Below are 16,748 nucleotides of genomic sequence, written 5' to 3' on the forward strand. Positions count from 1 at the left end.
GCACCTGCTCACTTGACACGTTGTTGATGGGTTATCGGAACACGCCTAATTTCTGTTCTGCACTTGTATTAATTATCCATCAAGGAACTTTCCTTGTGGGCAGTCTTCTCGTTATGAGTCGATATAAGCAGAATATGATGCCACCATTAATGTTATTGTGTTCTTTATTGAGATGACACCAGCATACAGTTGTTTTTATGTTCTCACATGTTGTGGTATCGAGAACCTGTACCATGTACATTAGGGAACGCTGTTGGCAATGAGAAGATGAAACAATGTGGTGCGTAGCTGAAGATGTAAATCTGAAAACGGGTCAATCATTTTGGGTCGGGTCATTTTGTTTTTCTAAAAAGAGTGGTACTCATACGGAGGTAAACAATCAGTATTTTAACTTCACCGCACTTTTCATGTCAGTGGTAATGAAGAATGTGTTCGCACAGACTGTATATAAATATACAGCAATAAAACACGTCCCCACTTCCTTGCATTGGCCAAACTGACTATTTTCCCAGGGATATGGGCAGCCCCATCTTGCGAGTTAGAGTTAGTTTGGCCCAAGTCCCATCCACTAATATGGAGGGGGTGGAGCTTATGACCTATACTGCAGCCAGTCACCAGGGGGAGCTCTACCTGCTTTGGTTTCAGTTTTGAGAAGCAGTTGTGCTGTCCATCTTTATACTGTCTATGGTTGGACTGTACATGGACTGCATAAAAAAGGTGAATGAACTAAAGTTTTGCATTTTAGCCGTTTCCGTATTGGTTTTATTGAGACAGAATTGACCATATTTGACCAAGAGAGAGGCTAGAGAGGGGAGAGGGATGAATCTGATCTCAGGGCAGTGTGCATGGTTATACGGCCTTACTGTCTATTGAATTTTAAAACCAACCATAATTAACAAAATGAACCTCATGCTGTATTAAAGTAAACATTTGAGGCCATAAATGCATCTATTTGACAATGGGGAAAATACAGAGTACCACCATAACTATAGTTTAATGCTCTTCAAGGGGTTAACGTGTTTATAAATGATCAGTATAAAGCTCTTGTTCTACTTGCATCCTAATCTCTATTGTACATAATATAGCAACACTGTGATTTAGGGTTCCAAGTGAAGGGCAGCTTTGAAGTACTGCGATCAAGGCCTTTTACTGTATCCCCACAGGCAGAAGCAGATATTCTTTGAATCGCCAGGATCTAGTCCACTGAGGTTAAATTCCGAGACTTCAGTCAAAGAGAGCTACTGAGCCTTTTGTCAGACAGATGTTGTCAGACTAAACAAATGCAGATATACACTTCCAGGGCCGACACGGCACACACAAACACTCGCTTATTCTGTGTCTCGCTCTCTCCAAATTGTGCATGCCAGTGATTTCCATAAAGGCGGGCCTCTGGAGAGGGAGCTGCAATAACATGGCTGCTCTTTGTTTCCCTATGCTGATTGACAGTTGATTGCAGTGCACATTAAATGCCCATCAGCCCCAGCTTTAGTTTTAGAAGCCGGGGAGCAGGGCCCGTCAAAGGTCAGTCCTAGCGCATAATGAACTGATCTCTGTCTTTCACTCACATGCACACACGACTGAACCCCAGTCTGCTGTTAAAGGCCTGAACAACCAGGGTTTCCCTGGCTTATAATGCAACATTAACAAAAAGGATCGCCCTGTGGCACAAGCCCCTAAACACTCTAAGATGTGTTCTCTTTTCTCTTAGAGCTAATGATTAGTTTTGTTTTGTTTTAGCATGAGCTACTACAGTTCAAACCTTTAACAGGAAATATTGTTAAGTGAAACACACTAAAAGGACTGGATGGATCTCTCTCCGTCTGCTCGTTTTGTTCCCCCTCTCAGAACAGTTATTGCATCTAAGTGGAGCATTATCCAAAATACCAATGTGTGTAATAACCGTAGCCCGACCACTTAGCTCAACACCAATGACAGGCTGTGAAAAACACTGAGCTTTCGATAGTTGGGCTGGGTATTGTTGTTGATATTTTAATAATTGTGGCATTACTGTGCCTACAAAGAACAAGTGAACAATGAACTTATTTGGATAAACAACATTTAAATTGCAATCCCAGTCAGATGTCACGTTTAAACTATGGTTGATAGGATCGATGGGTCTCTAGTGCACCACCGATAATCAGAATAATAGCCCAATGCTAAGAGTGGTGGTGTGGCCTAATATTAATCTATAGAACTGGAAAATATCAGCACCACAGGAACACTTGATAAAAATGGTTTCTCTCTGGAATAAATACACTCATTCTGTGCTTGTTTGACCCACTTGGAGTAAACCACATTTGACATGACAAGATTCTAGGAAGCTTGAATCGATCGGCAGCACAGTTGAAAACAGGCGTTCATCTTGAATTAATTCACCGTTGTGGAACAGTATTTTTCCTTCTGTTTTATTATCAGCATATTCAACACTCCACAGTGGATAGAACTAGTTTGCTGTTTTGGGGCCATCTATACGCGTATATCAAATCAGTTTATTTAGCCTGTTTACCCTGTTCTTGTTTCTGTATTTTGCAGCCTGAAAACCTGTCTTTGTCTGTTTCTAATTCTTTCACTGTATCATCGACTCAGTATTTTTTATTGTTAAGCTCCTCATCAGTTTAAATCATGGGTTTTGTTATAGCATCAACTATTCTTTCAGCGCTCTGCTGTAAAAACATCATCATGTCTCAACCGCGCGCACTCTCCCCTTTTAGACATGGGTTTTCCTCTCTGATTGAAAGTTGTAATTAAGACAGTGGGGAGGAATTAGATGCAGAATGAGCTGTCAGAAAGCCACATTTAAGTGAGGGATGCGCCGGTCTCCGCAGTAAAAAATTTAAATGATATAAATTGCCATTTAAGTGTAGCACAGGCTAATGTTTTGTCACAAATTAATGTGACACAAGGCAGCAATGACAATCAAGGGCTGCCTCATTCTAATTTGGTCATGTTTAGAGGGCTTTTGTGAGCCGACAGCTTTACACAAATTAACACAATCGCCTGTTTTTATGAGGAAACCATAAATGTTTTTCCCTCCTTTGCCGGCTAATGAGGAGAGAAAACGGCTTGTGTGTCAGCGTTATTGTGACGCAGATGCATCTGCAGATGAGCAACACGGCGCTCTTACCCGCACACAACCGGCGGAGGAAAGAACAAAGACAGAAGCTGAAACGGTTCCCTAATGAACTACGAGAGCTCTCTAATGTTCTGATGCTCCCTTATGATCAGATATGGATCTGTTGTGCTTTTTTGCTCGTTATAGAAATCATTGTCAGGTTCTGTCACAGGAACAATTAGAACGATATTGTTTTTACCTATAAGGGGACTTAGTGATAACTGCTGCTCAGTAATGAGATAAGGAGCAGCATTTGGTTAGAGTATGTTGAGTAAATGACGTGCATCTGTTGACATTTACAATACTCATAATCCTCTGTCCCTGCTTCCATTTACAGGCTCTAGAGAGCGAGTTCGTGTCCTGCCAGCTTCACCAGTGGATCGACCTGATCTTCGGCTACAAGCAGCAGGGACCTGAAGCCGCCAGAGCCCTCAATGTTTTCTATTATCTCACCTATGAGGGCGCAGTCAATCTCAGCTCCATCAACGATCCCATGCTCAGAGAGGTGAGGCTGCTACATGATACAGCACATACACACATTTTAATACACTTTTTTGTACTACACGGTGGATTCAACTCCCTTGGCGAATCATGCTGAGTAAGGGGAAAGTTTCATAATAAAGTAAGTACGCTTGAGTGTTAGGGCTCTCAAATGGATGCTTAATATGACTATATGATAAAAGCATCTGTCCATAGTGTGCATCTGTATTTCAGGGAGATTTTTGATGCCATTAGCCATGTTAAATTGCTTGTACAATGGCAATGGAGAGCTAAGCTAACAATCTACTGGCAAGTATTGCTGAGCAAAGCCTTTCCCCTTGTGTGATACCTCTGAAAAGCACTCCACCAAGTGTTCCACTTTAACGCCTTAAAGCCTCCTCCTTGGCTTTCATTCATTATTCATCTCGCTCACTTTGAACTGCTGCGCACACAAGCTGCACTGGCCTGCCCAAAAGCAACCACACAAAACACAGTGCTGAAAAGAAAAACACAGCTAGCATGCCCACAGCCAAACACCAGCATGACAACTTCACCAATCTGCTGTATTAGGCAGCTAGCCAGCAGCGGGCCAATTGACCCTGCTCCCGTCAACCTTTCTGACGTCTGCCAAGAGGGGCACACATTCAGTTTTTATTTGTGTCAGTCTATAGCAACAAGAATTTGTTGCTGCAAAGGATAATTCCAGTTTATTATGACTTAATTCTTTTTCAGGTTGTTTGAAAACTAACCCTGAAATGTTGAGATCCATTGACTGTGTATAAAAATGGACAAACCGTCCATACAATGAGTTTGCTCTGTATGTCTAATTCAGAAAATATGTACAAAGAAGTGGAGTTAACGGCGGTGAAGCATAGCCAGATGCCAATTGACAAAGCATTACTAAAATGTAAACATTTAAGTCATCTAAAAATCCACCCCCATACCAATGTCACAAATGGATATATAGACATTAAAACCATTTTGGAGCCAGCCTTGAATAGTCAGCCGAGGAACCATGGACTGTATGAAGATGGACAATGAAGCTACTCCTCAAAACTGAAGCCAAAGCGAGTAGAGCTCCCCCTGGTGGCTGGCTGCAGTATAGATCATAAGCTCCACCCCCTCAATATTAGTGGATGGGACTTGGGCCAAACTAACTGGGAAAATAGCATCAGATAGGCCAATGCAAGGAAGTGCACGGACGCATTGTCCACATTTAGGCTACCTTTACACGGAAACTATCTGAACCAAAAGCGCAAAAGTGGCGTTTCGTTTTCACTTTTAACTCCGCATTTAGACGAGCGTTTCTGAAACAATTCTGTGTTCAAACGGAAATGCAAAAGTGTGTGAAATTTCATACACATAGATGCAGTATACCGCCAGATTGCTAGGTGGCAACACTCCCAAGAGTGCCTGCGTAGAGGTATTTACTTTTCTTCTACTTTTCCACGCTTAGCGCGCGAAATACATTAACCAAAACAACCACTTGGATACAAATTATTGCGGCTAGGGCCTGTTGAACCTCCATCGCGGAGCTCGACATGTTGTTTACTTGTTTTTCCGGTCCTGTCGCATGCTTGTCACGTCATTTCTATTCGACGAGAAACGCAGTTTTGCGTTATTCACCCTTTGCACGGTGACGCGAGGGTGGAGCGTTTTTAAGATTTCCACTCTGGAGGGTGGTTTCACTTTTTTGCGTTTTCAACCCCCAAAAACGCCGTCACCATCTAAACGATATAGGACATCCGATAAAATGTTTTGCGCTTTTCACCTCCAATCGTTTCCGTGTAAAGTGCCCCTTATATACAGTCTATGCAATGAACTGCAGTTGGGCTTTATTTTCAGCCCCAGAGGTTGGTGAGGTCTGGAAACATGACCTTCCTACAACTAATACCAACAAGATGATAAACAATAAAATCAGTAAAATGATCCAATAATTTAAACAGATTATCTTGACCATCGTTTAACCTGGGAATTTGTTATCTCCTACTGCCTGACTTCCTGTTTCTTGCCCCGTCTTGCCTCACTTTCTTCTAACGACACTGGACTATTCCTTTAACTAAGCCATTAAAGTGAGTGTAATGTTACCAATAGGTTCCTTTAAGAGACCTCATGGCATTCACGTCTAAATGGAGATGAGTTCAGACTACATCAAGTGGCCGAGCAGCCTTTCGCCTCCACTGTACTGCTGCCCTTCATGCTCAGTGACTGGAGCATCACGGGCACCGGGGGTAGATCCTTGATTTATCACCTCATTCACCCTAATTCCCATCCAGATGTGCTTTGGCCTTTATCCACACGCACACACCAACACACACAGATTCATTATAATGGCTCGCAGGTCATTTCCACACTCAGCCCATTACCCATTCTTCTGGTTAACATACACACACACACAAACACACAAACGCACAAACACACACACCAGAAAATTGGATCACTAGTTCTCCACAATTTCTGCCAAGCTGTTCCAGTGACAGTGGGATTGATAGATCCACTAACCCAAGGAAGCCATCAGAGGCAGGTGCATGTGATTTGAGGGGTATTAAAATAGCATCTCCTGCTTGTGACTGCAGGAATGCACTGTTTAGAAATCACGTTTCTGAATACAGGCTTTTTACTCTGCTGTAGTTTTGCTTTACAGTTTACAGTGTGCCATTTTATTGTCAACTAATCTTTACTAAATTAGTGTTTGAATATTATGTGCACTTGGTTAGATTACGTGGGAGATCTATTGCAGTTTAATCTTATTAGTGACACCAGTCATCACAGTTAAATTCAGTGTTATGAATTAATGTTTTAAAAGACTACACATGCCATATTTGGCACTGGTGGTGCAATCCAAAAGCTGTTAAATGTGTTTGTAAATCTGCTTGTTCTTCATGTGTACAAGTATGTTCCACTGCATAGAAAGGTCTGTGCTGTTTCCTCCTCACACTCCTTTGATGCTGTGATTCCAGTCTGCTGCCTTTCACCTCTGAAAACACCCTCAGTCTGAGCTCGTTAATTGGTTAAATAAACCAAAGCAGTGTTATCCCTGTGAGCTAATCCACTGCTCTCCTTCAACTGTGTTTGTGTGGAAGGAAACATGCCCTGTCTGTACAGAAGGTGGAAACGGAGTTCCAGGCCTGGGCCTCGTCATGGCCAGGCACTGGGTTGGGGGTGGCTATGAGCTGCAGGAGCTTTTAAACAGAGGGTTGTGGGTCTGAAAGTGTCCCCAGAGTCTGTCATTACTGAGTGACAACGGTTTCAAGCTGTGGTCTGGGCCAGGCGAGGCCGCATTAGGACAGGACCCGTGGCTGTTCATTGTCACAGGGATGCATCACAGACGTGCGCGCACATTTGTGTGCATACTTGGGTCGGGAAAGGTTGCAGACTTAGCTGTAGACAAGGTTGTGGGCTTGAGGTTTCCGTATTTTTAGTTGGCTGATTCTGTATTCCCACCACCCCCCAACCCACCCTCACACAAACACACACACACTTGAGAGATTTGTATGGATCATACCTTGATATGTTTGTACATATACGTGTATGTATACATTCATTCACTGGCATGTGTATACCATTGTATATTTATGTGTGCTCATCAGCATAAATGCACAAGGTTGTGTGTTTATGTGTGCATTCCTGTTTTGGGAGAAAGTTTGGAATATCTCAGCACAGATTAGTGACTGCTGTGGAGGCCGCTGCTGTGTTTTTCGAAACCATGATTACTTCCTCTCCTTTCACCCCCACCCTCCAGAGAACTGTGTGTGCAGATGTATGCATGTTTATGTGTGCACGGCCTGCATGCACATCTGCGTTGCCTCTTCGTGTAAGAAGAGAAACACACCCTGTGTTGCCTTCTCATCGCTGTACAGGGCTTTCCCTCTTTCACATGTGATTACGGAAAATCCCACACCCTCTCACACCAGCGACAAAACACAGAGCCCCGTTTGAATTGTGCAGCCTTTGCGTAATTCGGCTGAACACGGGAAACATGTCCACACGAGTGAACCTGCTTTCACATTTAGCCACCAAACATAAGGCCTGATGGTTTATTTTCTGTTACTTATAATGTAACATCTGCTATATTATTATTATTATTATTAGTTTAAGATGGACATTTAAAGCCAGACATGCAAGCTATCTTACCACACTGTTTGCTAGAAATAGGCTATTGTAGCTATTTTTTATATTCCATTCATAGAGTCAGTGTTGTGGGGTCAATTTGCATACAGGCAGCGTGTTTTACATGGAGATCCATCTTGTCAAGTGGCTGAGTAAATCAAAGGACAGGCTGGGACATCTGAGCCGAGGGCGTCTCAGCCATTTAAATGTATAGAATATAGAAAACCTTCATCAGACACGGGCCAGTGCTTCCAAAAGAGATTGGCCTTGTGGATGGCCCCTCATATAATCACCTGAGCATTGCGCTGGCATATACGGATAGGTTGTGCTGACCTAGACTCAGCCACTTTCCAACCTTCCACAGCCTCATAAATGTCAGGTCTGAACTTAATAAAGATAAGTTGAGTGGCTTTGAGGAGTCTCTTCCACACATTAGCTTAAGCAAAACGCTCCGCTCTGTAGTCAATGGAGATGGGCGGCTCTTTGACCTTGAATGATGCACTGACGTCCTCTCACTAACAGACTGGAAACAGACAGGAAGGTCCTCTGTCACGATCAGTGTGGAAACAACATACCGAGGTGTTCCGATCTTTCAAAGAATCGTACGAATTGGGAGTGTTTGCAAACCTTTGAATCCTGTCTTCCAAACCAGTGTGGATAAATGTACAACACGCAGCACTGGCATGCTGGCCGTGCTTACTCACATGTGTTCGGGTCAGCATGTGCACTTTTTGGCTTGCACACAAACCACAGACAGTCATGCTAACAAGGAGACTGTTTTCAAGTCTCTTCTGAATGTTTCCAATCTGTTGAGCCAGTACCAAACCACACAGTATGCTTAATAGCTTCCCTTGTTGGGCTTTTGCAGCGCACCCATTGTGCATTTTTTTCAATTAGTACATGCATAAGTGCGTGAGACACAAACCCAAAGGTTCTTTTAAACTTTTTTTTACTTTAAGTATCATATATATTAATATGTTTAACAGGGCAGGTGGTGACTTTAAATTTTATTCAGATGGTTTGATCCTATTTTAACATAAATAAATGTAAAAAGTAGGAAGAAAAGTGACTGATGTGCTCTCCTTGGGGTCTTACTGTAGCTCTACATTCCCATAAAATATAAAATCATGTCAGGCTTTTGGTGCTTGACTCTTGGCCCTAAAGCAGCTGATGAAGCCTTGTAACCTTCTCCGCGCCTCTCCGGTCTCTGGTTAGTTTCAGACAATGGCAATGAGCACAGACTAATTTCCCAACCTTTTTTTTTTTTCTCATGGAAATACCATATGCAGGCCTCAACCATGAGCTCATTGTCGAGCCGCGCCAAGTCAGGCTCAAACGTCTCAGCCTACACACACAAGCTGTCACTCCCACACAGGCAGTCACAGTGCACACCAACATACTGACGGGTCTGTCATAATTTTGTGTTGGTCATTTTCTTTCTGCCTGTCCCTTTTTATAAACTATCTATCATGATGTGTGTCTGCCTCACGAGAGGTTTTATTTCTGCTTAATGTTTTTATACACATTCACTGTATTACATAGGTTTTTGCATTTTTATACTAAACTCTTTTTCTACAGATTTTCTTAGAGTTAGGTGTGTGTTAATATTCTTCTCTTTAAACCGATATAAAGCATTTTATTGGACAGTTGGCATGCATATTAATAGTGCTGGGTGACAATTATTTATTGAGTCGTTAACAGGCCAGCACAAATGTTGCATCCATCATTTTAAAAGTTTTTATAGTTCAAGTCATTTATCAAGCTACATTTGCTGGTTCTAGCTTCTCACAGATTATTATTAATTAAAAGTCTTTGTCTTTACTATTGTCCATTAGAAAAACAAGGGATTTGTGCTATGTGAAAATTTGAAGGTTGCTAATTTCAGGATTTTGTAGACAAACAGTTGAGCAATTAACCTAGAAAATACATTATGCTTGTTTACTGTAATCCTAAATAACAGAATAACAACCTAGATCCGTGAGGTGGTAGCCTCGTGCATCCACACTCTGCTGTGGGTGTGTTCCACCCCGTGGTAGTTGGCCTGACAGTGAGCTGTGTGATGATGTCCAGAGGCTGCTCAGCCGGCGTCTGCCCTGACATTTATGGTCCTATACCTCTTCATTAACACCAGCTAACCAAGCCCACAAGCCCGCCTGGCCGGCCCTCCTCCGATCCTGTGCGGTTGTGGCGGATAAATTGGTGTTTGTGTGTAAATGTGTGTGCGAGACGGAGTGTCACACTGGAAAAGGGATGTTTATATGTAGAAGTGCACATGTGCTGTATAGGCTATTCCTACTTCAGTTATTTTTTTTCAATTGTTGTAATACTGTGATCTTAGGAGAAATGATAGGATGGCTTGCACACACAAACTGGAGTCATTATTATTATCACATCAGGGCAGATATGAGCCACAATGATTGAAGAGTAACTTGAATGAAATGGAAAGAGGCTAATATCTCTGTCCTGCTTTTATTAATACTTCTTTCCTCCCCTCAGGCCGTGGAGTCTCAAATTAGGAGTTTTGGACAAACCCCCTGCCAGTTGCTCATCGAGCCACACCCACCCCGAAGCTCAGCCATGCAAGTGGTGAGTCGCACACGCACATACATTAACTAAAGAATAACTAACACGCACACTCCTGTGTCTGTGGGTCAGAATCCAAATGCCTAATGCCTTTAATTCTGTATTTGTGTTATCTTGACCCATAACTCGTCTTTTTATTTTGTAACTCCTACCTCCTGTCTTCTGTCTCCATCTACTATTGTGGGAAAATAAAAGCACTGGTCTGCCCTCTCTCATCATTAGTGAGGTGTGTGTGAAAAGGAGAGATCACAAGCATTTGTGTGCATGTGGTTTTAGAAAAAAAAAAAAAAGAAGGTTTTCTGGAGAAAAGTATAGCTTTAAGCTGGAAACCTGGGTCTGAGCCAGATTTTCCACCTGAGCTGGAAACAGTAGAGATCAGCAAAAGAGAGCAATGAACAGCAGTTCTGATGTGACGGCCCTTTAAGGGCCAAGGAGTGCAGTCAGTGTGCCTGCTTGTGATGGACCAAGGCCCCCTGAGTCCCTATTAGTGTGGTGTCCCTGTGGCGCTGACAGCTGGCTGTAGACCACCACCCAGCGCTCACATGCACACACACACACTCAGACTCTTGCTTTCAATCCACTCCCTAACTGTACTGATGAATTCCTATGAAATGTTTATATTTTTACTCCACCACGTACAGCGTTCGAGCAGAATATTCAGGCACCATTTTCCAGACACATTTCTAATCCTCCCTACAGCTTCTTATTCCGTCACAACGCTCTGTTCTCTTTGGTTTTACATGATCTAGCCCTTTACTTTCTCTCCATCCTCTCGCATGCAAGTGTGTTGTCAGAGTGTCGGCATCTGCCCGTGCTGGTGGTAATGATACTGTCAGTGCTTCTGGTTAGCTGTCAGACACACCGGATTTACTCAGGTCTGTTCCTGATGTTAAACACTGATGTTCCTCTTCTTTACACGCAAGGAGGAAAATAGCTTTCCGTTAGAGCCGCTTAGTACAAACACTGTGTAAAAAGGCTCTAAAACCTGTCTAAGCAGAGGAAGCAGTCTGATAGGTCAATGAAATGACTTCTTTTTTTTGTTATGATGTTCACTTCTTCTGTGTCTTTATAAGAAACAAGTTAGAATCTAACACCGCTTATAAAATGTTTAGTGAACACCCGTAAAAGTCAGCAGTAATCAGACTTAGCACTTAGTTAACTGATAGAAGAGCAGGTTTGACAGTTGACTGAGTGTATTTTTCCACAGATACTTGTCTCGAAATTTTCAGTCTGCCAAATACTAGAATATGTTCCTTTTCTCTGTTTTATATGGTTTTAAATTAAATATTACTGTGCTTCAGACTGTTGGATGACACAATCAATGTAAAGAAGACCAGAGAACTTCTCAGAAATGTTTCCCTCTTTTGTGTCATTTTAAAGACTAAACACTGGATAATAAATTGTATCCGGTAATGTGATTTTAAAGTCCTGCTCTGAAAAACAACTTCAAGGAATGTAAAACATTTTACATGCCGTTTAAATATATACACGGTGCCTCTGTGTATACCTCAAGCATGTTTTAGTCCCGGGCTCTTTTATGTTTTGAGTATTTAAAGTTCCCCCCAGACGAGACTCGACCCTCTGCTTCAATTAATCCTTTTTGCCTGATAATGGATTTTTCCTCAAAAGGAGTTAAATTGCCTCATTAATGTTCCTGAAACTTAAAATGATATCTTCTCCTTATCGGCCATTAAAACTTTCACAGTCTTCTGTACTCATTGGCAAACGTTGCAGTTTCCTAACATTTAACTACTTAACACAAGATGCCTCCTCCTCCTCTGACCTTCCTTGGTGTCTGTGTACTGTCAAAGTCAGACGTCCATTTAAACCGCATCAATGAGTGGATGACGACTTCAACAGGATGCCATGTCTTGTGTAACACTTTTCATTCACTGATTTTCTCTGTTTCAATAATTGTGACCCTGACACTATGTGAAATTCAAAATTAGTTTTCCTCTGATGCTGTTTCATGCCTTAATTTTCCTGCGGTGCTGTATCAAAAGCAATCTCTTGCCTTTTGCTATTAAAGCCTAAACTCTTTCCTAACTTTGGTGTATTGCCTAACTGCATCTTTCTACTATCCTGCTTAAGCCGCCTAACTTTCTCTCTGCCCTTCTGTTTCCTCCCTCTCCCTGTTTTTCCCTCACTACCACCACCGGGTCACGCTCCCCTCACCCTTTCGCTTTTGCTCTTCGCCTCCCGCTCCACGTCTCGCCTCCTTTCCCTCTCTTCTACTTCCCTGCATCCCGTTGTCCATCCCTGAACAGTATCTTCTCCTGCAGACCCCGCTGATGTATACCGAGCAGATGCAGCAGGATGTCATCATGGTGCTGAAGTTCCCGTCCAATTCTCCTGTAACGCACGTAGCGGCCAACACCCAGCCGGGTCTGACGTCCGCCGCCATCATCACCGTCACCGCCAACCGCCTCTTTGCTGTCAACAAGTGGCACGGCTTGGCAGGTGAGACGCATGAAAGAGTTATTTGTTTTAACAAGAACATGAACTGAATCAGATTTTATACCAGTGAGATGGTACATTATACTATCTCGGAATAATTTTCATACTTCTGTCCGTCTTTCCACTACACCTTGGCGTTTAATTTATCTGCGACTCAACCCGTCTTTTCTCCATAGGATGGACGTTGATTTGGGAGACACTTGACTCCGTCTGCTAGATAGCAGTATCAAATGTGACACATGTAGCAGCCGGCATTAGGCCTCACGTCCACCTCCATACATCAGCCGCTCATTTCACAAAACCGTATTTACTCAACATCCTTCCTGCGGTAGAAGAAACATTAGATTTGATATCTCTGCGCTTATGAGGATGAAGACTGATCGTTTTCGGTAGAATACAGTCCCATCCATGCGGACCAGGGACTGGACTGATTTATTTGTTTATTGGTTTAGTGAGATGGTATCACAAAACAAAACAAAATGTGCTGTTCAGACGTAGCACGTTAATTGCAGAAGTTTACTGGATTAGATTAGTTAACATCAGATGTTCAGTCTAAGACCTGAATAAACGATGCAGAAATGAAAACGAGGAACGGCTCGAAGCAGCGAGGTGTTGCACTAATTTTTGAGTTTTTATTTTTAACTTCTAGAATTGATTGAACAAACAGACACTACACATGTGCAGCATTTCATACCAATTACATAGCATTGTTCTTTAATATCTAAGTTGTTAAATTGTTGAAGAAGAGAGGAAATTATCACATTAATCCACTGAATGAAAAAGACCACTCAGATCAGTCTCTTTTATTATAATGAACAAAAAATCTAATAATGGAATATGTAATTATGACAATGGACAGCAAATATAAAGACTAACAACCTTTGTGTCTCTTATATTTGTTTAAAACCAACATCTCTGGGTTTTTAAACCTGGTCCGGTATAGAAATGCATTTTGTCATGCTTCATATTCTCTATGGCCGTTTGACATAATTGATGTCTAATTCATGGAAGAACACTCGGGCCAGTAGGTCACAGTTTATGGTTATAGTTTTCAGTGTGTTATAATGAACTCAAACTCACCATCCACTTCACAAGGACACACAATTACAATATTAATCCAATCTGTCTTCCCCTCTGTCAGGTCATCAGAGCTCAACGGTGCAGGACCAGCAGTACCAACTTCCTGTGGAAATCGACCCTCTCATAGGTATGCTGTCTGTCTTTACAGCTTACACTATGTATGCTTGAAATGAGTTTTTGTGTGGATTTGTGTATGAATCCTGCTGGTGACTCACGGCAGTGTGGCAGGGGCTGTGTCCCTGGACGCTAGATTAGAGTTGTTTCTCAGCCTCTGCCCCAGTTCACTCGTCATGATATAGGCCCCGCTCTCACACTAAACCATTTGCATGCAAATTGGAATGCAATGAGCTGTGGCCTAGGCCGGCATTTCATCATCAACTCCCCCTCTTTCTCCCTTCCCACCCTCCCTTTCTGCATCCTCTTTGGTTTAATTTGAGCGGAGGGAAAGGACGCGTGTCAATGGAAATGAATATGAATGTGGTAATAATGTGTGATTGAGAATGCACGGCGGATGGCTGTCAGGACAATATGGGCGCCTCTCATCCTTCACGACTTGTTGATGAGCGGGAGAAGAGTGCCGAGCTGCAGTGATGTATGGGATGCACTGGCGGGAGCAGGGAGAGATGAGCCACTTCTTTCTATCTGCTCCCGCCTCTGTCGCTTTCCCTGCAGTCTCCTGCAATCTCATGCACATCTGCAAGGGGGGCTGTTCTTTCTCTCTGGATGTTGTGGGTACACTCAGTCCCACCAGACCATTTCCACACTTGACTACTGAAAATAACCAGGTTTGAGCCTCAGATATTCATCTTTATCTGCACGTACAGTCCTTCACTGCCCCTCTGTGCGAGTAAAACAACAAATCTCATCCCTGCACTAATATTCAAGCACTTAGGGTCTGTTTTTAAAATAGTATTTCACTGGTTTAATGCAGAGTTTTTAGTGTTATTCTGTCCTTTAAATCTGTTATTATAATTTAAACTTGTTTCCCGTCATCTCATCAGTAAATTAGGGCCTGATCAATTTTTGGGGCCAGTACAGATATTTTTATGGATTATAAAATTCTGATATTTTGATATTCTGTAAATATGGCTAGCTAACTTGCTAGCATAGTCAACAAATATGTTAAGAAGCATAAGGGATGAGACAGATGTGAGAGACTGAATTACATTAATTATATTAAAAGGGAAAATGATGGCCTCATTGTTATTGACTTTCCAACGCTGTATTTCACAAACTACTTAAAGCATTTATCACGATACCAATAAACTGTATTTGTCATAGGTTCTACGCTGTAGCATAAATAACGCTAACTAAACCGTGTGTTTTTGTGGGAGTGTGTGTGTGTTTTGGGGGAGGTAGCCGGGGTTTCTGTTCTTGTCAGTAATATATTTACACTGTTTGCATTCCAGGAGGAGTCAGACCTAAACACAGTAAATTTAGAAAGCGTGTTGAGCCATCTGTGGCTTTGGGGGAATGTTAAAAAAAAAAATAAAAAATGGCTGAAAGATTGTAGCACATGTACTGGACTTTCTCACTTTCCATAATAGCCGATCTTCCCTTGACACCTGTTCTCCAGTGCTTTTGACCCCATCAAATAAGAAACACTTAACAATGATCGAATCTCTTTAGAAAAGAAAAAAAAAGACGCCTCTTATGGAAAAAGAGAGTGTCAGCAGATTAATTACACAATCGAGACGAATTTGCTGTGTCTGTTCCGACTTGAGTGGTCTACATATTTTGTGAAGGCTACAAATGCCGTATCATTACTCAGCCTCTCAGAGTCTCACGGAAAATGTGAAGTCCCCATAAACTTAACCTCCGGGATGTTTTATGTATCCCCTCTCAGAGCTGCTTTGCACGGCGTGCGAAAACCTCAGTGGAGATGCATCGCAGCTCTTTGAAAATAGCTGACATATAAACAATCGGGTGTTAGTTGGATCGCACGACAGGTTTCTTCATTTTTAACTCTCGATTTATTTATCCCCTCTCCAGCCAGTAACGTGGGCAGTCATCGCCGTCAGATCTCAGACCTGCTGGATCAGAGCATTCAGATCAGTTCGCAGTGTTTCGTCATCACTGCCGACAACCGCTTCATCCTTCTGTGTGGCTTCTGGGACAAGAGCTTCAGGGTCTACTCCACTGACTCAGGTATTGCATAACCGTTGTTTATAATGAGCACCAGTCAGATTTAATGGATCTTTGTCCCAAACACACATCAGCCCACATTTCCATGCTGCAGCTTTATTGCAACAATTCACTTTGTCAAAATAGGATACATAATTATCACTATATCATTTGGGCACGCAATGTGTTTTTTCTCTGCCGCTGAAGTCTATGATGTTTTTATATCTCATCAAACTGTGATTGCACTTCTTGCATACTAAACAGTAAATAACTTTACAAAAGCCATTCTCAGCCATTTTAAATTCCTTCCCAGACATTCAGAAGCGATTAAGCGGCACAGTTAATCTTCTCAGAATGAATAAACTTCCAATGGCTTTCCTCTAGCACCATCCTCAGGACACACTTCTCCCTCTTAGTCAGACTACCGCAATAAAGAAAGAAAGTAATCAGTATATATTTATTTTGTTTTGCCCAATGCCGTTAGCTTAAGAAATACTTTATAACATATGTCTTGCTGTATTATATTTGTCCTACTATTGGAATTAATTTGCAGAGTTTTGTTTTTGTCTTTTTATTTTTTCCTGCATTTAATGACTTTTCGAGCATGTGTGCTGTCAACAGTGTAATGTACAACTTAAGCATATTTTACCTTTGAACTGTATAATTTATGAAGGACTCTTTCAGTTGTAGCATCAAGTTAATTTTATTTACTACGATAACTGTCCATGAATAGAAGAATATGCTGCATAAAAAAAAAAAAAAATATTTGCCTTACCCACACACTATACATCTTGAAATATTC

General features: G+C 42.0%; 1 protein-coding gene across 6 annotated transcripts in view; it reads left to right on the forward strand.

Annotated features, from left to right (window-relative positions):
• The window catches only part of lrba (LPS-responsive vesicle trafficking, beach and anchor containing), a 182,029-nt gene that overhangs the window by 152,968 nt on the left and 12,313 nt on the right, over nucleotides 1-16,748 (forward strand). For all 6 annotated transcript variants that reach the window (XM_084565451.1, XM_084565454.1, XM_084565452.1 and 3 more), the window contains 5 exons: nucleotides 3,450-3,617; nucleotides 10,199-10,288; nucleotides 12,568-12,745; nucleotides 13,884-13,949; nucleotides 15,815-15,970. In XM_084565451.1, coding sequence (XP_084421577.1) covers nucleotides 3,450-3,617; nucleotides 10,199-10,288; nucleotides 12,568-12,745; nucleotides 13,884-13,949; nucleotides 15,815-15,970 — 658 coding nt within the window. The remainder of the gene's footprint in view (nucleotides 1-3,449; nucleotides 3,618-10,198; nucleotides 10,289-12,567; nucleotides 12,746-13,883; nucleotides 13,950-15,814; nucleotides 15,971-16,748) is intronic.

This window comes from Chelon labrosus, assembly GCF_963514085.1.
Source record: "Chelon labrosus genome assembly, chromosome: 2".
Classification (NCBI taxonomy): Eukaryota; Metazoa; Chordata; class Actinopteri; order Mugiliformes; family Mugilidae; genus Chelon; species Chelon labrosus.